Source organism: Lissotriton helveticus, chromosome 12 (genome assembly GCF_964261635.1).
Source record: "Lissotriton helveticus chromosome 12, aLisHel1.1, whole genome shotgun sequence".
Classification (NCBI taxonomy): domain Eukaryota; kingdom Metazoa; phylum Chordata; class Amphibia; order Caudata; family Salamandridae; genus Lissotriton; species Lissotriton helveticus.
Window position 1 is genome coordinate 616599638 of NC_136073.1, and position 25436 is coordinate 616625073.

The window sequence follows — 25436 nt, forward strand, 5'->3', positions numbered from 1 at the left end:
CAGAATCACAGGAAGCTGAGATTCAAAACTGGTTCCCCAGCTCCAAAGTCGGCAGCTCTGACTGTAAGGCCACAATCTCTCTTTAGTTACCTGCTTGAGAATTTACAACACCTCCACCTCATACCTGGCCATAAGAATAGTGCATACATTCATAGTTTGGGATGTATGAGCAATAGGTACACTTATGTAACACAAGACACATGCAAACATGTGTGGGTGATAAATCTGGTCCTCAACAGAGCATCAATCTCATAATCTCAGGATTAGACCAATATTTGTTAAAGCCCTAATAAATATAGTTTGATTCGTCAAGGTTGCAAATACTTTTAACAGCATGGGGTCAGGCTGGTAGTGTGTAGAGATTACTGATGAGCAGATCTTAACCAAGAGGGATTGGTTGCGTCCAATGGGAAGCATAAGCATTTGGCTCTCACGTTTCTAAAGCAAAAAAAGGCCAGGTTCTGTGAACCATGTTTTGCTGACCCAATAGAAATGTTAGGCACAAGGTCAGATGCTAAGTTCCTCTGACACTGAGTTTACATCTGAAATCCATGAGCTACCTTGGTTGTCTGTTGAGAACCAGTGATATTGGAGTATCTTTAGAACAACGTTAGTTAAATAGCCTAATGTTTTAGAGTACCTGGCACGCTTCTAATGTAATCAAACTCTATTGGGCAGACCCCATTTTCAATATTGCATTCAGTATAGAAGGGTGTATAATTGCACACTTTTCCCATATGGAATACATATATTAGGCTTGAAATTACGTGAATTACTTCTGTGTGGTTGCGTGCATGGAAATTGTAGACAATGAATGCCAATGAGAACAAAAGTCACACAAGATACCTGCTGAGTGTATTTTTGGCCATCTGCATGCACATTTTAATTGTGGTATGCCCTTGAGAACAAAACATAGTGAAATATCTTCACAATGTATTGGTTTGTAACATGTGTGATACTTCATAGTCATACTAGTCTCTGACATCAGACACTTTTGCAAAAATCTAAGTGTAAGTAAAAACAATAATGCAACATGTGCAACTCTATGATTGGGTTTATGTGAGATAACACTTGCATTAAAAAAAATGAAATGGCTAATTCAGTGCTGGAATTCACAATGACAAAGTGGAAATAAAAGGGGTATTATTATAATGATTCAGACAATGGAGAATTTAAGCTAGGAAATTTTAAAACATGAATCTTCAAAATCTGGAACTAGGGTCAACCCTGCCCTACCCACTCCCTCACAACATGACTCCATCACAGCAATATCCATCTGTTGTACATTAAAAAATTACCTGTAATTGGTCCAGTCTTCATAGTCTAGGACCCAACACAATTTAATGCGAACTATACTCTGTTTCTTCAAGATGTTTTCTTTTATGAAATCAATATGGCATGTTACAAATCAATATCTCTAAACACATAGAGCATGGACACAAAGGAAGGTGATGTAGAGGAGAATGTGTGGAAGGAAATCAAACTATTAAGTGTGTTCAAAGAGAGAAAGCTCCTTTTTGCTGTTAACTAAAGGTTTGCTCTTGTATAGTGATAGTGATAGGTCAGTCTGAGTTTAAGGAAATAGTATATCAAGAACACTAGTAATCCCTTCTCAGGTAAAAACAAAAGGTACCAAACCAAGGTCCAAATGCCTCAGCACTTACCAAATGATGCCCACCTCGAGCACAGAATAATCAAGCACAAAATAAGCAACTATTAGCTTTTTCCAAAAATTAACTGGCTTAAATTTCTTGCCTTAAGCGGTTGCATTATTGAACTTCTTCCCATTAGTTTAGAATTATAGAGAGGTATGGGCAGATCAAATTATAACATGAACCAATAAAGTCCACCTGTTAAAATGACTGTGTTCTCAATCAATCAGCCACTTCAATAACAGATCTAGCTATCATATTAGTGCGTCGGCAATGAGCCATTGGAACTGAATCAGTGATCTGGATGGAGCTGGCTTTCTACTGCTTTCTTTGCTGAATATTCTTCTGTCGTGCCAAGACACAGGAGTGAGGTTAAGCATGTGGCATGTCCGAGCAGACCAAGTTTTGGAACAAAGTATAATAGTGACTGTGAAAGCGGGCTGAAAGGTAAGAGTTGCATAGAACTCAGGATGTCAAGTCAGAAGTGTGATATCAAGAATAATACAATAAACCTCTAGAAATAATTTTGCATCTATGAATGGTATTTCTTATTGTTACTGATATTTGGATTTTTGAAGCACAGTGTACACCCAAAGGCATTCTAAAAATATTGAAGACATAGAATGGTGACTAAAATTTTTATTAGGGTACAGAACGTGTTTTTTATGGTTCATACTTTAAATGCTGAGTTAGTAGTTGCAGATCATCAGGCAGTGTATTCTATATGTGAAAAGCGTGTAAGGAAAATGATTCTCATCCAATTAAAGTTTCCCTTGAAGTTGGAACAACCAAGTGTAAGTAGCCAAGGAATGTAGGGCCCTGGTACATACGAAAATACATGGTATGTACCAGATGCAAAGTTTTGGGTATCATCCGTTAGCTTATTGGGAACTAATGTAGTAGATCTAGGGCTGATTGGATAATCTCATCTTAACTCAAGCTAAGCAATAAGTGTGCTGCTATGTTTAGGGTCCACTCAGGGTCAACCAAAGTTTACACATTAAGGGGCTGATTACGATGAGGCCCGAAAAGGCTCCAAAAGATGATTGGAGCCTTCCTGGCCGCATCGTAATTGGTCCCTCGATTTACTTTCTGTCCGCCACATTGCAATGCTGGTGGTCGGAAAGTATGTTCAGCACAAAATCTGATGATTTAATAAAATAGTGACAGAAAGAGACAAACTGTGACATTTTGCAGTAAGTACAAAACCTTCTATGTAAGGAAAGGAAGCAAGGAAATGGGTGACAATACTGAATGATTAACCCCATCTTCCATGGTTTCCACATCTTTTTTCTAAGAGACAAAAGGAATTCAGAATGGAAATAGAAATGTTAGTACCAACATGAGGCAGAAAGTTACAGGAAAACAAGGAGAAAAAAGAGAAAATAAGGATCCAAGCAAAGAACCAGAGTGCAGAGCCTGCCTTGGCCAAGCAAAAAGATGTGATGAGGGTGAATGTTGTGATAAACTGTTTACCATTGCCTGAAGAAAATATATATTGTCATGATGCTACTGTGATACCTTTATCCAATACAGTCTCAAAATATGATTTCTGTACTGATGAAAGTTATGGATGGGATTTTATCCTTTGAACATTGTGACTTGAATAGCAGACTGACGATTGGTGTACATTTTTATGCAAGTTAAAAGAAGAGAAATTAATAAACTGCTAAAATATAGACTATGCAACATGAGTATGGCATTAGTGATTATACCATTCAAGGGGCTTCTGAAACATTGGCTTTATTATCTACTAATTACAAGACAGATACCCGTGGGCTTATTTATGAGCCCTTGTGTCACTTTTGCGCTGTTGGTGCGTCACTTTTTGTGACGCACTAGCAGAGTAAAAAATGCACCATGTTGCGTCATATTTACAAAGCGATAGATGCTTCACTTTGTAAACCCCTGTGCCACATTATACCTGCGCCAGGTATAATGTATGCAGGGTGGGTGTTCTGATGCAAGTAAGATTCGTAGAAGTCACGCAGTGAAATCCGCGTCACTTCTAGGACGCAAATGCGTCAATATCTTGCGCCTGCCTCACAGCAGGCGTAAGACTGATGCAGGCACATTTTAAATGGGACTTGCCCATGTGATATGACTCATTGAGGGAGTTGTGTCACTTTTGTGACACACTCCGGCAATGCGTCATTTTTGCGCCTACAGATACATCAGGAATACTGACGTATCTGAAACTCCTTGAAACATGATGCGTCATACTGTAAACATGACGCATCCAGCATGTCGTAAGGCGGGCCCAATGAAAAGTGACGCATCGCTGTTTTCACGCAGCGATGCGTCACTTTTCATAAATGAGGCCCCTTGAGTCCAAGAGTCCATGAGATCACTACTTTCAGACTTGGACATTAGCATCATGAGGGAGAACAGTAGATTGAAATGTAAGTCAATCTTTATACCACAATTAGCAACTGTGAATACATTGCTATATGTTATACAGCTGTGCTTTGGGCATATTGAAGTCATTAAGAAAAAACACAATATTGTGCTCACATATAGATATGACAATTGTCTTACAGGTGAAGGCAGAGCAATCAACGCCTTACAGATGGATGACGCTGAACAAGGAGCAGCGAACTCCAGCGTACAGACAGCCATCCTCTTTACAAGGGTGACACAGCAGACTCACAAAGAGTGTGTTTATCTGTATATACCCTTGTGTGTAGGAGTTTATCTGTGCTGGAATCCATGTGTGTAACAGTGTCTCTGTATCTCGTCGTAGAGAGCAATAATATGCTTGTATTGCTGGTAAGAGTACCCATGTGGGTTTGTCGGTGTGAGTGCTTTTGTGCTTTTGTCAGTGTGAGTGATTTTGTGCTTTGTGTGTGAATAGAGGCAAGGTGCTTTAATGGAGATTTGTTGAAAATGATACCGTCGGTTTAATGGGACACGTGAGGTGTGATACCAGAATAACATATTGAGAATAATGTATAACGTAAATATGTTGTTCTAAATGTCATTTACAAAAGTATCACCCAACTGGAGTTAATAAATGTACATCCAATAAGATTTTATTTGTGTAAACGATATTTAGGACACAATGTATGGCATTTATTTTTGACTAAATGTGTGCTTTTAATAGTATTTTTGAAACTTGCAATATCCCTTCGTGTGTGTTTAATTGGCTTTGAGGAAACTGGTCGTCTTTACTGGGGTACTCTGGGTACTGTCTGGGAAAAACATAATTGTTGGGACATTGTTGTAATGGTGTCATGTAAGCTGACCAGAGGATTGTGATTATTAGCAATGTTGTATTACTGGTCCACCGTGTAACGCCCAATGTGCACTTACTTGCAGTGCCGTTCTAACGCATGGGCACGCTTGGGCAGTTGCCCAGGGGGCCCGTGTAATTAGGTTTGTTTACCTTTCATTTATTATAGTCTGTTCTTTATGTTTTTTGCTCTATGATTGCCACTCTTGGAAGCTTACCTTAAGATTCCAGGTTCTTTGTGTTTATAACGTTGTAAAGAGTGTATCTTCAAATATGATTATGTTTGAAGATGCATCTCTCGTGCGAGCATTGGGGCGCCATGCAGAACAGAATTGAACCCTAACTTTCCGTTAAACATTTTTATTTTTGGGAGTGGTTGTGTAGGCAGGGCACAGTGCACTGCTTTGCCTGAGGGCCTATAATGCTGTCAAGACAGCCCTGCTTACTAGGCTTTGTAAAGAAGGGTAGCAAGTGGATTACTTGGCAATACATGTTTAAGGGTAGTGTGGAAACCTGTGGAGTTCTGAAGGGGATGGGAGGAATGCTGCACATAGAAAACCACTTTCAATCTTTCAGGATAGCATTCCAACCCATATTTCTTTTGCCACCGTGCCACATCAGATTACACACAGTTGTGTGCAAATCAGGCCTGGTACTGGTCTAATATGAACAGTCTAGCCTGAGCTGCCAAACCAAGTCATCTCTTAACCCAAACTCAATCAACTAACCATTGGTTTTGACCCGGTTGGACTTCGTCAGTCAGGTGCGGCGTGGTTCCGATGGCACATATGTTCGATGTAATGCTCTAAGTGGACATGGGTAAGCCCAAACGTGGGTTCCGTGCTCAAGGCGCCACTGGGCCAAGTTGTAGGTGACTGACGAGACCAAGCTGAAAGTAGTGTTGGGGATTACTTGAACGAAAATACGTAATTTTCCACTATTGCTTCTAAATAAATCCGTGAACGAAAGCAAAAGTACGCTTGTGCTGACAGTAAGTTTCACCGAGCCCCAAAGGCGAGGGTAGTACAGCGCGTTCAGCTTCACCCAGAGAGCCCCTCGGACGGGCCCCAGAGTTCTTTCTGCTCTGTTAGTATCGTCTGTCCCTTGACAGGCGGGAAGCAGCTGCTGATTCACTTTTGAAATTGATTCAGGGCCTAAATGGGCTTAATCTATCTGTTTCCCCCAAGGGCCCGGAAGCTGGATGTGCAGAGAGGAGCGAGCAGGAGGCCTCGCGCGGGAGCACGTGCTGTGCGCTGGGGTGTTTGCTATGCATGCTTATTTACATTTGTAGATGGCGTGCCCCGTGCGCAGCCTGTGCAGGTGTGGGGCACCAAGAACTCATTTTGGGGGAAGAGGACACATATCAGACTTTGATCCAGAGCAAGTGAGAGAAAGGAAGACATGAGAGAAAGAAGAAGGAAGCGAAAGATAGGAAAACAATGAGAATACTGGGAAGACAAAGAACCTGCAGTGGGGATTTTCTGAGGCAGGAGGAGTAACGTGGTGGAAGAATGAGGCTTGAGATGGAACCAAGACCAGTCAGGCTTGGCATTCAGCAACCCTCACACCTGGCCATGGGATGCTCAGAAAAACGTCAACATCCTGCACTCATTTTAGAAATTGAGCACAGGGCGTCCTTTGATGGATGCAGAAGCATATTCTATGGTAGAATGCCTCTGGAAGGCTGTGAGTTGGAGGAGCAGTAAGTAACATGTCAAGCTAATCTGGTCACAGGACCCCCTATGCCACAGACCTAATGATCTTTCTGAGGAAGACGATTCTTGGCTTATCCCTCAAGATTCCCAATGGCAAGATCCTTGGCTTGCGCCCAGCTAGTGGTGAGCAAGACACAGTTGTTCTCTCTTCACTATGAAGTTATTGAAACACAAAAAAACTGCAACATGCTGGAGAACTAAGCACCAGGGCTTTAAGTGGGATGAAAAAACTGGGGAGTCTCTCAAAGTGGCGTGGCCAATGTAATTAAGGGCGTGGCTTAAAAAAACGTAAGCTAAAAATCTGTGTTTAGCACGGTGTGCCGCCCGACTTGTATTTTGCTGTTCCTGTCATTGCATCCAAATATATGATACACGTAACATCATACCTACAGCATGTCAGGACTATTGTTTTTTTCAATGGTTGTTAGTTGCATAAGATAAATAAGCAGCAACTACGGCTTGTATATAATATTGAAAAAGCTTCCACTCGAAGCCCTGGTGACACCAGGACAATGTTGCTGCTCCTGAGTTTCAAAAAGAGAAGGGAAATCCAAAGAAAAATGACTCTCTTTACAGGATTTCCCTTCCCCTACAATGCTCACCTGGGATGAGATCATGCCGTAACTTCACCACTAGTGAGAAGTGAGCAGTGTTAGCAGTGCACATCGATGTGCCTGTGGTCACTGCAGTCCGGAAAAGAAGGGACCGCCTGTGCCAGGCACAAAACAGAGCCCGATAGAGACCCGTCCCGTGCTTTCCTGCTTGAACTTTCTCTTTGTAAAATTACGTTCAAAATCAGAACGTGTGAATTAATATCTGCGGCCAAGGTGCACTTCACCTGGGTCTCTTGGACATCTGTACCCGAGTGCAAACTCTTTGGGATCGGTGGGACTTCTTTGTTTTACTAACATATTTGATAGTGTGCCTTGACTTCCTTTGTGCTTACCTTTGTATTTTTGTCTAAAAGCACTTTTTATGTTTGTATAAATTATTGATTTAGCATCATATATGTGGAACACAGCCATCTAATTTAGCTTGTGTAAGAGTTGAACACAGAGCATTGTGCTTTGGCTTCAAATGGAAAATGAAGATTCACATACAATACCTATTGCACTATTATAACTAGGAAACCAGGCAGCAGTGCTTGGCTGTTAGGAAAATGACTGCCACAGTCTACAGATCCACGCAGTTGGCCACTGCCATCTTCTGTCCTGAGTAATAGAGATCCTGGTAACTTCTCAGGGCAGGTGGAACATATGAAGCACATTGGGATCTCTCCGCTTGGAACGAAAAGGGCTGGAAACAGAAGTGAAGTTTGCCTATCCCACCTGCTTTTAGAATATATGACAATACTACGCGATCATGTTGATCGCGGTATCTTACAACGCAGGTTTTACAATGCATGCCACTTCAACGACTTGCGCTGGAGTGCGCTGTACTTAGGGATAGTACGATTTACTATTCCAACACCAGTCTACATACAGTAGGGGAGGTGTTGGATAGTAAATCGTACTATTCCTTAGCTTACAGCGCCCGCAAGCGCAAGTCGTTGAAACAACTTGCGTTGTAAAACCCGCGTTGTAAACCTACCACAGTGGAACTCCCGCGTGGTAAAGATTGTCTCCCTGACAGGAAGGTAACTAGTCAGGCATACCAGGGAAACGTATAAGGAACAATTAAAGCTGTACACTCCCCGGCTCAATATTGTTGAAGTCTTCATCACCTTCTTCAAGAATCTGTAAAAGTCTGAACAAACACACTGATTGAAAGGGGAACAACATTTTCTGTCACCCCTAAAGCACCTAGGATCTCAGACAAATGCAGACACCTTCTGGAAGATGAACTTTCCATAGAAAAATCTCAACATCTATATCATTTTTGCTTCACAATAAAACACCAGGTGAATATACATATCAGCAGAATCCTGCAAATCAGACAAACCATCTCTAAGGAAGGAACGCTGTCCTCACTCTCAAATAATGCTTTAATCTAGCTAATCCAGAAACCTAGTAAAGTTCCACAGCCCTGTGCCAATTACAAGTGTAATTTTCTAAATAATATGGAAATGAAAATCTTAGCCACAATTCTAGCTAGCAAACCGAAGAAAGTATGAACCAGTTTTATCCATAAATCTCAAGTTAGGTGAATTCCATGGAGGTCCCAAGAAACCACTTGTGAATACTACCAAACCTACGGTGGCTCACAAGACACTCAATGGAAGCCAGAATCACCTTATCTCTCAATACAGAGAAAGTGGTCAATTGATTTGAGTGGTAATATTTGTTCCGGACTCTCGAAAAGTCCAGCCTGGGTTAGAACTTTATTACCAAAATACATCTGCTTTAAATGAACATGAAGATGCCTCTCAGCTGTGGCAGCTTTATGTCTAACTTGTTTTCAATTGAAAAAGGTGCTAGACAGGGTTGCCCCCTCTCACCCCTCCTATTCCCCCTGGCACTAGAGCCACTCAGCAGCAACCAGGCAACAAACAGAAGTCAAAGGCATATGCACCCGAGTAGGAGAATCGAAATCACTTCTTTACGCTGATGACATACTTCTCACGTCAGCTGATCCCAATACTACTACTCCTGTGTGCCTATCCCCAACAGGTTATAGAGTACAAAATCACCAAAATAACTGTTGACTCTCACTGTAATTATCTATTTGGTATGCTCCCCATCTTTTTTTTAAAGAAAGCACTCACTCAAATTGACAAAAATATCACATCAGTCATTTGGGGCCAGATGTACGACCAGTGTAAATTGCGGCTCGCAATTTGCGCTTGATTGCGAGTCGCAGATTGCGAGTCGCAATTTACAATGTACAATAGTGTCAGAGACACTGACTGCGATTCCCAATGGGGTCACGTATTGCGAGCCTCGTGAATATTAATGAGGCACTCACAATTTGCGACCCCATTAGGAATGGCTGCCCATCCCAGGGATGGTGGCCTGCGGGGTTCAGCAGACCTCCATGTCTGGGACAGCTTTTAAATAAAGCAGTTTTTAAAAATAATGCAGCCCGTTTTCCTCAAAGGAAAATAGGATGCATTAAAAAAATTGAGGTGTTTTTGTTTCATTTTTTAAGGGCAGGTAGTGGTCCCTAGGGAACGCTGCCTGACCCTAAAAAATATTTTCCCCTGCATTTGCAAAGGAGAAGGGGTCACCTGGGGACCCCTTCCCATTTGCAACTGCATTACTAACCTCTTGAAGACGGTGGTAAATTGCGAGTGTTTTGCAACCTCAATTGCGGTCGCAAAACATTTGTACATGGCTTGTGAGTCGCTATTAGGAAGGGAACGCCCCTTCCTAATAGCGAGTTGTAAAACACTATTTTGTGAGTCGTAAATTATTTGCAATGCGCCAAATAGTGTTTGTACATTGCCCTATTAGATTTAGCATGCGCAAACGGATCGCAAACCTCTTTTTGCAGTCATGGCAAACTTGTCTGGCCATGGAGATATTTTTGAAGGTTTATAAATTTATGTTTATAAACTATAATGTTAATAAATGCCACTCAATACAGTGTTATGTTAAGTTACATTATGTTATGTTACATTATGTTATGTAATGTTATATTATGTTTAGGACGCCCGGTTTTATGGTATTAATTGCTTTGCCATTTTTGTCGGTATTTATCCATATATTTGGGGGGGGGCATTTTATCTGTATTTATCCACATTTATTTTTGCCACAAGTAAAAGACGTTGATACAGTTAGAATTTTTCCACATTTATTTAAATTCACAATGCACACATGCACTTGGTTGTTATTTGTCAACACAATACATTCATCTGAAAACTTTGCTAATCGCAGAATGTCCCAAATATGCTTAAAAGTGCATTCACAAGCCATTTGTCTCAGAGCCTTGCAGTCTCTGTCATTGGCACAGAGAGCCATATCCTCGCCCACACTGAGCACCATACTGGCCCACTGAGAGTAACTCACACTGCCTTCAGCTAAACCCAATTGTGCCCTGCTATAAACACCTGGAAGTAACTCAATTCAAATTATGCACTAGACAAGAGTAATATGAGGCCTCAAAAAAAAGTAACAACATTCTGGAAAAAGCAAACACTCACAGGGAATAAAACTTAAAGTTTTTACACTCATTGTTATGAGTGTTTTTGTTTGAAAAGCTAAGGACATGAAAAGAAAAGTAGAGCTGTAAGGTGGCACTAATGTGTTTGGGTGTGAATAAAACAAATCAGGCCACCTTGTGACTACTCTGTCTTGTTTTATTTAGTTGTGTATTTATTGTTCTCATATCAAAACATTTATTCTCTCCTCCTGAGGCTGCATTTTGGAACAGAAAAATGTCATAAAAAGAAATTTGCAGTAAAAGTGTTTCCTCTTTATTTGGATCCATTTCACAGGGGATCGAATGATGAAAATGAGAGGAAAGAACAGTCATCCTTTTCTGCAAGTCAGAAAGAGGGCGTGGCGAGGCAACTTTGTGCTGGAGCACGGCAGCCCCACAAAATGTGCTAATATTTTCCCATTTTTAAATATCAATACAGACAAAGTAAAACCTGTTTTCCGTCTGTATTTATATGCAAAAATCTGTTTAAACGGAAATCCGGGAGCCCTGATTATGTTATATGTATTGTTATGTTATGTTATGGTATGGTATGTTATAGTATGGTATATTATGTGTTAAAGTAATTCATTATAGCATGAACAACTCACTCCTACAGGAGTATACCAGCGCTAAGCTTCAACCTAGAGGACTGGTGGCTGTCAGCCCTTCTAAGAACTTCAAAATAACCAAGTTGAAGCATTTATTTATTTTTTATTGTGAAATTTTGGCAAGTGCAAATCTGTGTCAGAAGCTTATTCCAATAATGTAAAGCGAGGAAAGCGAAAGAGTGATCCACACAACGAGCTGTTTGAATGCAACGGGAAGAGGCAAGTTCGGTGTTGGATGATCTAAGACTCCTAGCAGGGTGGTGAAACCTAATTTTTGCACCAAGATAGGACGGGCCTTGCCAGTGAGGGGTTCTATAGGCATGGCGAAGAAGCTTGAATAGACAATGCTTCTATACTAGCAGTCCATTTAATGAACTTAAAGTCAGCTCTGAATGGGAGTCCGACTATGATGATAGACCATTCAGACAGTCATTTTTTGAATCACCTGCATTTGCAACAAAAGAGACTCATTCGTAGCAACCAAAACAGCAGTTCCATAGTCTAGGTGACTAATTTTAAGATATTGTATGACGGACTTCCCCCAGCTAAGGAAAAGCCAGGAAATAGCCTTCCTGAGAAGATGAAAAGTACCAAAACAAGAACCTCAGCTAGCCTTCACTTGATTATTCATAGAAAGCTTGTCATCCAATAAAATGCCCAGTTTTTTTCCACCCTTTTTGGGCATGGGGCGGTACCCAGTCCCAGAGGCCACCAGTCATGTGACCAGATCTGATTGACTTTGTCAAATAATAACATTTCTGTCTTTCCTCAGTCAAGTTGGAGACAGTTCTGTTTCAATCATGATGCCTGCACGTACAATCAACAAACCTAGCTTTTTGTACCTCAAGGTTTAGTTAAAATGATATCACCAATTGGGTGTAGTCAGCTTAGGACAACATCTCAAAACCATAAGGCTCCACAATCTTTGCCAGAGAGGCAAGATAAATATTTACCCTTTGCGTGCGTCGGACGGCCCCTGGCCGTCCGACGTCACGGTGGGCGTGTGCAGAGGACGGCCAGGGGCCGTCCTGACCATGCCCAGTCATAAATCACCCGCACCGCGGCGGAATTCCAGCCCCGATCAATGGGTTAAAGAGCATGTGTCACAGAAGATCCCTGAGGTACTCCACGGGTATTAGTCAAAATCCTGGACTGAATTGAAAGGAGTATAGAAAGCACTTGAGATCTGTCTGTAAAAGTGACAGCAATATCATTTAATGTACTTAACTGACACACAAATGCTGAAAAAAGACAATTTTTTAAAAATTTTAAAGAGTTTTTACCAAACCATTACATGTCCTTTTTGGTGTGACTTCTATGCCATATTTAAAGGGCCATGCTTTGGCTCTTATTGCCAAGCCAGCCCTGGCACGGCTCAGGATCCGTCGTGTCTGTGAGTAACACTGTACTGCACTTCGAATATGTCACAGTCTTAGTATTGCAAATGAAAAACGTTTACGGCTCATCAAAATGTCAGGATTGACTAAATGAAAAGAAAAATAGCCTAAAGTCAGAAGCCAAGGTGGGCATTACATATTCACCCACAGGAACATTTGCTATTAATGCTGTAGCTCTGTTTGTCTGCATCTTGTCTGGTATTGCGTTTTTTGATTATAAAATAAACGTTTCCCATGAACCTTAATATTTTATCCTCCATGCTTCTTTCTCAAAACCTGTCAACTGTCTCCTTAAAATAAATGACCAAACAAGTGGGATTGTTAAACTTCTTTGATAGAGGTCTTTAGCTGACAATTCTTGTTTAAAGTGACAGAGACTCTACTTATACTGTTGCTTCTACTGTTACTTGCAGCCACTGATGCTAAACAAGCACTGGCAAAGTCAATAGCTCTCATCTATGTGAGACCTATTGACTTTGCCAATGTCTTTTAGCCATATTGCATGTAGAATGAGGCTGCTGTGCAGAATGGCTAAAAGGAAAATAAAAAAGTACTATGACATGGGAATGGAAGCAAATAAAAAAGCGATGGCCATAACCATTGCGCTTTTTAAAAGTTATTTTGAAAAGGGTTGGAGGGCGACACAGACACACGTAGGCCGAGGGGTTTGGAGGGAAAAGGCAACACAGACAACAGGAGGGTGGGCACTGTCAGGGGAGAGGCAACATGGACAATGGGAGGGAAGAAGCAACACGGACAGCGGGAGGGTGGGGCGGTGGGAGGGAAGAAACAACACGGACGACAAGAGAGTGGGCACTGTGAGGGAAGAGGCAACATGGACAACGGGAGGGTGGGAGGGAAGGAGCAACATGGACCACCAGAGGGTGGGATGGTGGAAGGGAAGAAGACAAATGGACAACTGGGGGATGGGACAGAAAAAGCAATAAGGAGAAGAGGGGTGGGGCATGGGAGGGAAAAAGCACCAAGGATGACTGTGCTAGCTAGAAAGAAAAATAGTACCTCAAGCACATCACCAGCAGTGGTAGGACTCTAATCAACAGAAAGCAATCAGTACTTGGTCCCTGCTCAAGCAACAGAAGTGGAAGTGCAGCTGGCACGTGCTGTCCAATTAGGAGGCAGCAAATGACAGTGGCAATGAAACTCACAAATGTTAAGCAATGGGTGGGCTCCAAGCCCTTGTCAAAAATAATTTCTTTCACAAGCTAGAGCTCATGCGCTATGCTGCATACGCTATTACAGGTGAGACCTAAAATGTAGGACTCGATCTGCCCAACATTATTATACAAATGCCTTGTGCCTTAATTGTGTGGAAATAGTCACAAACGAGGCATTTTACTGTATTAAGTGGATGTTCGTAGATAATGATTCATCGCCTGTGAAGGAAGGGTGCATTGTGTTTAGGGCTATACAAGGATCTCATGACACAAGTGTAAACTGGTGAAGTTCCCTACTATTGACCCATCTCATGGGTCTATAATTGGACCCCTAACCTCCGAGAGTCATGCTTTCCCTTACCCTACACACTCGCATAGGTTTTTTGCTCACAAGTGTTAATTGGTTAAAAAAGATTGTGTTTAAGTGTATACTGTTGTAAGGTAAATTCCAAAGAGGACCAGAGGTAGCCAGGAGGTTGTAAGAGGTTTATTGCTTATTTGTTACAGGTTTCATAGAGGTCTTAAGTAGGTCTTGTGAAAGTCCTGTAGAGGTCCCACCAGGAGCTGCATTGTTGCTGCTCAGCCCTCTCTCTTCAACTGTCATTCTCCACACACAAGCAGGCACACTCACATTCCACTCTCTCTGTCATCAGGCATGCTAACATTCCACACAGACATCACATTCATTCTGGCTGAGCAGCCAAGGAGGAGATGCATTTGTAGAAATCACGGTATAACACAAAACTCGCTTAGCTTTCTCCTTCGAGAACTCTGTATCCTGATGGTAACTCATGAACATCTTGTACATGAGAGATAACTTGCTTACCTTTTTGTTGGCAGCACTCCTAAACCATGTTGCGCTGGTAACTCCTGAGCATTTCATATAGAGGTGGGTACCTTGCATACATTTTCCTCAAGTGTGATTCAACACAAATGCCACTTACGTACAACATACTCATTTTCATGTGAAAGCTAAACATGCGTGAAACATTTTTGTGCAGTTTTTATAATTAATCCTCGAAGTTTGCCAGAAAAATAACCCTATCAACTTTTTATTGCCCACAGTTTTAAATTGTTTGACTGCAAATCATTAAACAGTAGAGACAGGCTTCTGATCAAGTGACCACTAAAATCCAGTCCAGAATATAGAATGACCGGCCTATATGCAAACAATCTCCACTGACTGTCATTACAGGTAAATTTACCTCATAAATATTCATAGCGGATATTAAAACACTAAGAACGAACCCGTCCTCTGTCTCGTTCAAAAAAGAAGTGAAAGCGATCCTCATGGCTAAATTCACGTGAACTCTGTCCTTTTGCTAGCTTTACTGTATATTATAACTATCTATGTCTTAGTGCTCAATAGCTGTCATTTTGTCTTTCACAATAGCCGATGTGTACATGTATAAGCTATGTAAAGCTGTTTCACCTTTATATTTGTTTGCTACATCTTGTTTTCTACATTTGACTTGTAAAGCGCTCTGATACTCACAAGGGTCTTGTTCACGCTATATAAAACCCTCAAAATAAAGAAAAAAATAAAATAAGCTGAATATTCACCTTTCAGTCTGGGTGCAAATGCCTGGCCCTGTTACACAGTTTGTACTTGTAGGGGCAGACGTTTCTGACCTTATAACCTTTTGTTTCCACTCCTTTCTTCCTGTGTCTGACAGTCTCTGACCTCATCCCATCACCCACCCTCCCTATTGATTTTCTTTCATACTCTGGAAAAACAACACACACATCAGCTCAGGTTGCCAAGTCGCCATGGAAAACCACTCCAGAGTTCCATGTCTGGGCCGGTGGTTCACCGAACGGGCACTTTCAATGATTGATCCTAGGGATTTGGGCTAGCATAAAATCAAATGTGCATTAATCGAAAGCCAGCCCTGCCCTCCACCCTTTCCGCGTGACCTTGGCGGTGGGCGTTCCTATACGCGCAAGAGACTTTTACCTACATGTGCCCGCTTCATAAAGATCAATGTCGCTAAGTTGGGTTATGTTTTTACATATATGTGATGTTGAGATGAGGCATAAAGGAGGATTCTTAATGGGAGGGCTTATTGTTAAGTGCTTTCATACTCCATGTACACTGATGTTTTTCCAAGGGTGCTGAAAGTGTTACGTGGAAGAGCAAATATCAGACCCTGATTCAAAGACTCAGTGTGCGCGGACACATACACTTTCAAATGGAACAAGGGGTCATATGTATCAAAAAAGAGTTTAGCGAATCTCAAATTGCGATTTTTAGCGAATCGCAATTAGAGAATTGTAAAATTCAATGTATGCAGGATTTGCTAAAAATTTTGCGAATCTACATATTTCTTATTTGCGAATCACAAATTGAGATTCTCAAATAAGGAATACCTTTCCATTCATTCCCATGGGCTAGGAGGCCCATAGGAATGAATGGGAAGACATTCTCAATTTGCAATTACCAATTAGAGAATCGCAAATTGAGAATGCAATTTCAAGGTTGCAAGGTTGCCAAAAGGACACCCTGTTCCAACCTTGAAATATGCATGTATGCACATTTTGCGTACATACATGCCCTAAGGGCATGTATGTGCGACATATGGCACTTTGAAAAAATCAAAAAAGTGCTTTTTGAAAGAAAATCCCAAATTACCACCAACTTGAAGTTGGTGGCAATTTGTAATTCCTTAAGGCCAAATAGCAAATTTCTGGTGCTTCCAGAATTGCATTTAAGTAATTGCAATTTGCAATTCCTTAATTGCATTCGCAAAATAGAGAATCGCAAATTTTGCGATTCTCTTTTTTTGCAATGGCCTTTTGGGATGATACATCCCAAAAGGCTTTTTCCCATTCGCAAATGGGCAGATTCTGAGAATATGCCTGTTTGCAAACGGGAAAAAGGCTTGATACATATGGCCCTTAGTTCTCTGGCAATTCCACCAGCATATTGGGTCTTCTGCAGTAATACGTTTCTGGTTAGGGACTGGAATAAGGGTAACACCAGGAAAGCAAGCAACGCGGGGGAGACCATTGGGAATGCATATGGCCACTCATAAACAGGGATATTTAGACCGCTAACTGCCCGCCAGGTAAACAGCTACAGCCTCCACTCCTCTGACAGAAGACCATTCACCATACTTAAAGAAACCCTGCCGGGCCCACATGGAGCTCTGTTCTTCAATGGCGATTCAGAGGTTGTCTATTAATTCAAGTGAAAGACGAATGACCATAAAGCATTTTGGCGGTCATAATGTGTTTTTCTGTAGCAGGGACCACCATGCCTCATGTCAGTCTGGGATGGGAAAACTACTATCAACCTTACCTAAACAAGTCTTGGTAAGTGCCTCTGACCTAGAGACCAAGTGGCAGATGGGTTACCAGGTTAGAAGGTTTACACAGACAGTCTTAGCTGAGGCTCAGGTGTAAACCCAGAGCTTCCTCTAACTTTACCAAGAGTGCAAGAACCAAGAGTGTGACAGATCAGGAGTGCTGCCCACTTACTGTAGTGCTCCCTCGCCTTGAAGTGTCTGAAAAGTCGCAACTTTGGGGTATGCTTACGGATTGCCTATTCATTTAAAATGTGTGCACTTACTATTAGCACTAAAACTTAGTTGTGGGCGAAGTATATACCTTGCTCGTACACTGAGACAAAGCTGGGAAATTAAGCTCAAGGCAAAGACAAGCAAAGGATCACTGAAGTTTGTACTTGCTCACGCGCTTGGATATACCTCGGAAATGTTGACATTGGCAAAGACGGGCAAATATTCCCAACTTCTCTTTATCCGCAGATGCAAAGTTTAATGCTCTGGCCCACCGTGGATGACATTTTGTGCTCCGAAATATCCCATAGATCTAACTTCCTGAAGCAGGGAATCACCGCTGACTACAACCCTTCTGCCGTCACCTCAGAAAATGTCCCAGCGAGGTTGGCAAGGAATGGTGCAGGGTGTGGATGCAGCTGGTTCAGGATGTAAAACCGATTTTGTGGATTGGCTCATAACATTCATAGTAGCAAGATGAAGGCAAAGCATATTGTTAAATAATGTTGCAGTCTTACGATAGGGCATCTAAAAACTTAGCGAAGTAAAACTCTTCAGCTGTAATTATCTTTATCATGGTTTATACTGGGACGCAGGAGCCCATGGGTCAACCAAGAGGCCAGATAAAGTGTGAGGAAGACCATGTCTAAAGCACCAGAAGGGCACCCGAAGCACAACAGGCGATCTATGGGAGTGAGACAGCGTTGAGTGCTTAGGATGATCAAAAGGAATATAAGAGTAGTTGGGGATGAGAGAATGGTGTGACAGATTGCTTTCTCATACCAAACCCGGCTCCCATTAACTGGACTTCTGCTAACATCCACTGCTAAGGTCCTATGAGCCATTCAATGTGACCTCTGCTTAGCCTTTCTGTTCTAGATGTTCAGCCAGTCAATAAATATGATTTAATAAATTCAAGTTATTGGATCCAATTCATTTGGGCATGTTTTTATTGCCCCACAGAGAGCTCCCAATAGTGGAGCATCATGACCTGCATGTTTAACTGGCAGAGCTCTGAATACGCATGCATTCCGGGTCACCACTTGTCTATGGACAGTCGCCTGCCTTTCAAGGAAGATCCTTATGGGCAAATTAACCATCGCGGACTGTCTACATCTTTAAACGTGAGCAGTGCAAGTAATCGCCGAATGAGTATTTAATTGAAGAGCTCTTCATTGAAAATGGGTGACAAAGCAGTGTAGCCAGGGTCAGCAAGTGCTGCGAACTGCTTTGCTCTTTGTACCGCTAGCATTGTCTTCGCTGCTCTTGGTCTCAGAGGTCATGAACGCAGACGAAAGAAGAGCAGGTAATAGGGTGTAAGCCCATACTTACTCTCTGTGGTTTGCACTCTTTGCTGCTCCAATAGCCCCTCAGCGGCAAGTAGGATGCACTTAAAGGGCTATGGGAGGGAAAAAGGATCTACTGTGTCATGAGAGGTCAGAAGGTGGGTTATGTCATTTCCCATCCCCCCAAGCATTTTTGTAAATTAATATTGGGGACGACCAAATGGAGATAAAAGTAGGTGTAGTGGGTGAAGGGAAGTGAAGTAAAGGCTGGAGGGAATAAAGCTATGGTAGAAATAAGCAATGGGCGATAGACAGATAGAGTGAGGGCGATAGATAGATAGAGTGAGGGCGATAGATAGAGTGAGGGCGATAGATAGATAGAGTGAGGGCAATAGATAGATAGAGTGAGGGCAATAGATAGATAGAGTGAGGGTGACAGATAGATAGAGTGACATTATAAATAAATAAATAAATAAAGGAGGGTGGAGAAGAAATCATGCACTCTCACAGGTGGGGTGTTGCTTGATTCACCGTATGCTGTGTTTTTACCAACACTGCATGATGACTGGGGTTGGTGTATATGTTACGTTCTAAAGGCTTTCATGGCCAAACATTGCAATCTTCGTGAAGTTCACAAAGATTGAGAAACAGTCATCAAAACTGACTTTTAGAGAGAGAATTCTCTAGCATATTACTTTTCCTGGAAAATACCTTCATAAAATGTTTTTCTTGTGAGAATGTGGTCTTGAAGACAATGATTCGAACAGCTGACAGCCTTCGCAAATTTCACAAGGTGAAAATGGTGACAGCTTCACGAAAGTGCTGGACAAATCTGAAATGTATTACACTGCTGGCTTAAGGTGCACCAAACCTTGCGTTGCCTTATTGTGCCTTGTGATGCTATTCTCCTTCAACCTGGGAGGTCTCAGGACTTTCCATCCTGCATATATTTATGAAACAGTCCGGGTGGGGTGGGGTGATCAAATCCCGAACCCACTCTATTCCAAGCCACGGGCAGCAAGGAAGGGTTTGGGGCTTTGGCTGCTTCCTACTAGGTGTTTGAAAAGTTGCAAACACAGAGGCTTCGCAACAATAAATGTTTTTGTGCCACTTGAAACCTCCTCGTCTCTCACCGTTTTATTCCCACGCAGTGTTGGGCTCATTCCCGGCTCTTCGGAAGTCTTGCTCTGAAGTTAGAACTTCAGGTAGGCATGGAATGGATTGTGAGCGGGCTCCTCCGGGTTTCTCCTCTGGTGCTCAGAGCCGCCTTGAGTGGTACTTCCAAAACTAGGAATATAACTCCATCCAGCTTGGTGTCCCACCCTTCCTGGGAGGAACTTCTGGTTGTAGGGAATCACTACCAGAGAAAGTAAGTCTTGCCTTGTGGACATCCCGGAACGTTGAACACTTCACCCTCCATTGTGAACGGTGAAGGTCCCCATCTTTACTCACTTTCATGAGCTTAAACTTCACACACTTACTTCCTACTTGTGACTAAAAAATAAAAAAGCTACCTCAGGAATGCCTCGGGTATCTGGCAATTCCTTTATTCTAAGCCTCCAGCCATACGAACAATAGATTAACTGTATAGTCCGTAGTGTGAGGCATTTAAGATCTAGAATGCGCTCCATGTACATCTCCCCTGGACTGTGGTAATAACATGGGGTTTGACCTTTGTACTGTACTGATAAATGCTGAACCTGCGTTTGTCACTACACTTGTTCCAAAATAACGCGACTTGGGACCATATTTATTTGCACTGGCATGGATCATTGCTAAGATGCTTCTGCCGGTGTAAGCATACAGTACAGCCTGCGTGGAGAACGTGCCCAGGCTCCAGGTCCCCATCTGAGCGCAAAACCACAGGGCTCAGACCAATCACAATGCTGTATTGCAGCGTGGTGATTGGCTTATGGGAGCCTGGGCGCTTCCTGTTCCGGCCGGAAGAGACAGAGAGGAGAAACGGAGGAGAAACGTAGCGAGGAGGTGCGTTTACTTTTTTCTTTACCCCCGCCCTCCCCTCCACCACCCCCGAACCGTGCCAGCTGCCACTGACCTTAACCACTGTGTCACGTTCTGAATCCTGAGTTTGTGCTTCCCCAGATCAAGGACTCTTAAAAATTCCTACCAGTATGGGATGACATGTGAATACTACACTTTGTAATCCCTTTTTTCTTATGTAACATTTTCTATACACTGATTTACACACGTATTATTCATTGTCTCTGTATTTGAAAGTGATGTAAAGTGCTTCGACACCCTAGACCGGTATAAGAGGTGCTTTAAAAAAATGAAATAAATGTTAGAGAGGGACTATGGAGAGATGAGAGGCACTGTTGGAGAGTGATAGTGACAGAATCATTGACATTTCCCAATAAAGATTGCTGTATCCTGGTGCACTGTAAGGTCATGATTTAAAAGCGAATACAATTGAATATATAATGAAAAAGTATTGTAGAATGCACCATTTTTTCCCAAATTTTCTTGGGGGGAGAAGCCTTCCAAACCTCCTTGCAGTGGTCGAGCTTGCTCGCCGCGCTCGCTTGCTATGCACCGTACGGGGGGAGGGGGCAGGGGTGGTCTGACAAACTTTGTCAGGGTCGCCTTGTGTTCTCAGTCCGGCCCTGACAGGCTCAAATGTAGCCCTTTATTAGAAACTGGAACGTGTGGTGCATCCTCTTGCTAGTGCCTCGACATAGGGCCGGACTGGGAACCGAAACCGGCCCTGGCAAACTGCTCGGACGCCCCCCCTGGGGTGGAGGAGGGGGATGCAGCTTAGCTGTTTGCTAGGGCTGGTTTTGGCCAATTTTGTTACAGGGGGCCGATATTGCCGGCCCTGGTAACAAAAATGGCCCCCAGGGACTCAAAACCGGCCCCCACCCTGGCGGCCCACCGGGGAAATGCCTGGTGCCCGCTACGGTCTGGCCGGCCCAGCCTCAACACTGTTAGAGTTCATTCTCGGGCCTTAAAGATGTGGAAAGATGCTTTTGTGCTTTCATACTCGATGGAGACGACGTCTCTCTGCATCTAGGCCAGGCACTGGGGTCTGGTGTGAAGCATGGCCAGCTGTGGGACATATATGGGATTCAACCTCCCCCAGGGACCTGGATCGGTCGGGATTCATGCTGAGGTGAGCCTAAAATATGGCACTTGGGAATAATTATAGGGATCTAAGCTTGTGAAAATGCAAAAAGTACATTTTCGATTTTAACCTCCAACAAAATAATACAATGTATACAACATTTGCAGCTAGGAAAGTATGGAGCTTGTATACTTGTCACAACTCTTTCAGTCTGTTCGGAAATCCATCCTAAACAAGGCTTCGCCGCAGACTCTTACTACAAATGTTTACCAAGCCTTCGGGGATCAAGACAGAAGCTCACCCCATTCATCAGCACAACACTTGGCAAGTCCCAAATGGGAATGGAAGGCAAATACCTTACAGTAAAGAAGTGTAAGTGAACGAGGGTGTGACACGAAGGAAACAGAAAGCAGGATACAGGAAAAAGGGTCAGAAAGAGAGAGACAGAGGTAGTTTGTGAGAGATAAAACGGATAGATAAAGACAAAAACAAGAGGCGAACAGACAGAGTGACAGAGAGGACAGAGCGAGAGATAGGGAACGGGATGAGAGGAGAGAGAAAGTGAGAGATAAAAGGAGGCAGAAAAATAAAAATAAAGGGAGAGTAGAAAGCGAAATAGAGAAAGACAAAGAGGGAAGGAATGAAAGAGACAGTGAGGATGAGACACGCACAAACAAAAAACGTGTGAGAAAGAGAGAGACAGAAGGGCCAAATAGCACAAGAAAAATAGAGAGATGCCTAAGGTCCGAGGAGGGGGAGAGACAGAGAGGAGAGTGTTAGAAAATCACAGAAACAGCGAGAGCGACGTGAAAGAAGGAGAGAGAGAAAGAAAGTGAGGAGAAGGGGAAGGTAGAGCAAGGCACGTAGAGATGGGTAGGCAATGGTCAGAGTGAGAGTATAGACAGAGACAGCGAGAGAGAGAGAGGGGAGAAAGATAGAAGCCAGGTAGACAGATAGATGAGAGAGAGAAAGAGAGAGAAAGAGAGAGAAAGGGAGGAAGATCAACTTGCTACTTACTGTTATGTCCAAATTTCGAATGTCTTCCACACTTGTTAAGCACAACCAGCATCACCGACAGGAACAGGCAGGCGAACACAGCCAGTCCCACGGCCACGGACACCTGCGGGGACAGAGACCGGTCAACACCTTGACATGTTGGCTCAATCAGCAGATCTGCAATTTGACATAATTTCTTATGTATTGTATTGTATTGTAATTGCATCTATATAGCGCTTACTACCCCTGACGAGGCCTCGAAGCTCCGGGACCCATAGAGGATTAGTGTTGAATTAGTATAGTGAAACATGCAAGTACATTATAAGTGGTGGATAGGTTAGTCAGTTATTTGGATTTGGAATGATAGCAGCCTCTGCCTTGGTTCAACTGCACAAGCCAAGGTCATGGGGGAAAGGGAAGGCGCTGAATTTGTATGATGTGATAACACCATATGTGGCAGTGGAGACTGCCCGGCCGAAGGAACAGAGACACTCCCTAGACTGCTAGAGTATAAACCCACCTGTACTCTAGTACTTGCTTACTAGCCGAATGGAAACATTAAGAATACCATTGAACAGGGCCAGTGCCCCAAAGAATGAATTCACCATATTGACACTGATATCGAGGACAAAATAATCATATCAACAGGTAAGAAAGTCTAGATTTTCTATATATAACTCCAGGCGGCTCATGGATCTTCAAGTTATAGATGTAGAGTTGGGAATAGAAAATCCTCCGATATTCTGTCCTCAATGTTCTTGACATGGTACTCTGGGGGTCGATATTTAGCAGTATAATCGCCAAAGTCTTTCCCAGAGTCAATGGTTTGCGCAGTTGGCAGATGGATAAGTCAAAAGGGATAGCTTAGCTTCTCAACCATTGATTGGAACTAAATGATGAGCACTTTGGGTCTTGCAGTTATAGTAAAGTCTTACAGTAAACTACTCATAGAACTAGCTGAGATTAACACCCTCTACTCGATTCCACCCACAAAGACCTTTATTTGGTGTTGGTTGTCCATTCCACGCTAATGGGACAGAGCCAGATGCATGGACAGATATGGGCAACAAGTCTATTAGCGGAAGCCCGCTTATTCTCACCAATGTAGGTGGAAAACTATGCAAATATTTCCTTTCCGCTGCATTTCCAGTCTTTTTATTCTCATTAGGCACAGAAGGCAGTCAAATAACAGTAGTTAATGCCCAGACTATAAGCACGCTGATTAACGCGGCCGTTCCCAGCATTCAATACAGGGGGCTAATTGAATGTAATACCTGCAGGGAGATCATGATTATTATTGGCACATTAATGCAATGACAGAAGACAGGCATGCTTGGTGTGGACAGCCACCGCGTGTGTGACTCCTGCTACTCACTCCAAACGTGTGCTCCTCCACGGCTTCCACGGTGTTCCCGTTGGTGCTGTTGCCCCCGCCTGATGATGGAAAACAACAGGAATAACCAATGGTCAGATAAAACAAAGCCCTGAATATCAATATCAAGCTCAAACAAGATGGCCGCTTGCCCAGGTTTGTGAGCAACTGGATGATGTCAAACACAGCTGAGATCAAATTGGGGATTCATTTAATTTGTTCTAAGAATGTAGACACAAATGTGAAGCCCAGCATTGTGATTGCATTTCTGATTTTCCCTGAGAATACACAGTCCTATTAATACAACTTCGGGCAGCATGGCTTTGACCGACATAGTGCTTAAATGAATTGTTCCTTAATGCACTTGCCATATCAAAAGCAAAGCTGATGGAGATTATATAGAAGAATTGGGTTCCCGATTGTATTACCCACTTTTGCGTCGCGCTTACCAAATGCACGAATTGCCTGTAATATATTTGGAAGTACCTCTGCTTGGTCTAACATTGTGCAGAGCTCACAAACCCAATCCCAGAGGCTTAATAAAATGACTTGACAGTAAGTGAGCAGCAATCAGAATATGTTGTTCTCAATAGAAATGGGTCTTCCTCAACTTCAATATGCAAGCAGAGGGAACATGAAAGAGAGCAAATGCAACAGAGGAAATGTGCACACATTGCACTCTATGTACAACAACACGAAGAACCTTGTGTACAGCAGTTATTATTGACCAGAGGTAAAATTGGTCTCTGTTTGGAAATTTGCCCAGTTCGCCGATAGCCTCTGTCGTTATCATGGACACAGAAGGATGTATTCGGAAAACCTAATTACGCACTATTCATTGGGCTTTAAGTGGGCCGGGTCTTGCTGGTGCTCAGCACCGGCAGTTCTAAAAATCAGGTGCAGAGACGGGTCCCTATCGGGATCTCCATTTTTGCCCTCACCCTTAGGGTGAAAAAATAACATCTTAGCTCTGCAGCAGTGCCACCCTTCATTGCCTTAGAGGTAATCTCAAAGAGACTGGTGGTAGTTGTTTCATAGTCTCATCATGTCATAACTGAAGCGTTTTCAATGCTATAAATGAAGCCGTAGTTGTTGCTTATATATCATATGCAACCAACAACCATTGACAAAGCCAATACTCCTGGCTTGTTGTAGGTTTACTATTACATGATGTTTTATATATCTGGATGCAATGGCAAAAGCAGTAAAATACCAGTGGGACGGCACACTATGCTAAGCAAACATTTGTAGCTCCTGTTTTAAGCCACACCCTTGATTACATCAGCCACGCCCCTTTGAGAGACCCTGCAGTGCTTTCATCCC

General features: G+C 42.7%; 1 protein-coding gene across 3 annotated transcripts in view; it reads right to left on the minus strand.

Annotated features, from left to right (window-relative positions):
- The window catches only part of NTRK1 (neurotrophic receptor tyrosine kinase 1), a 541605-nt gene that overhangs the window by 52189 nt on the left and 463980 nt on the right, over positions 1–25436 (minus strand). For all 3 annotated transcript variants that reach the window (XM_078669330.1, XM_078669329.1, XM_078669331.1), the window contains 2 exons: positions 24117–24175; positions 22763–22865 (listed from right to left, as the gene is read on the minus strand). In XM_078669330.1, the coding sequence (XP_078525456.1) occupies positions 22763–22865; positions 24117–24175 (162 nt within the window). The remainder of the gene's footprint in view (positions 1–22762; positions 22866–24116; positions 24176–25436) is intronic.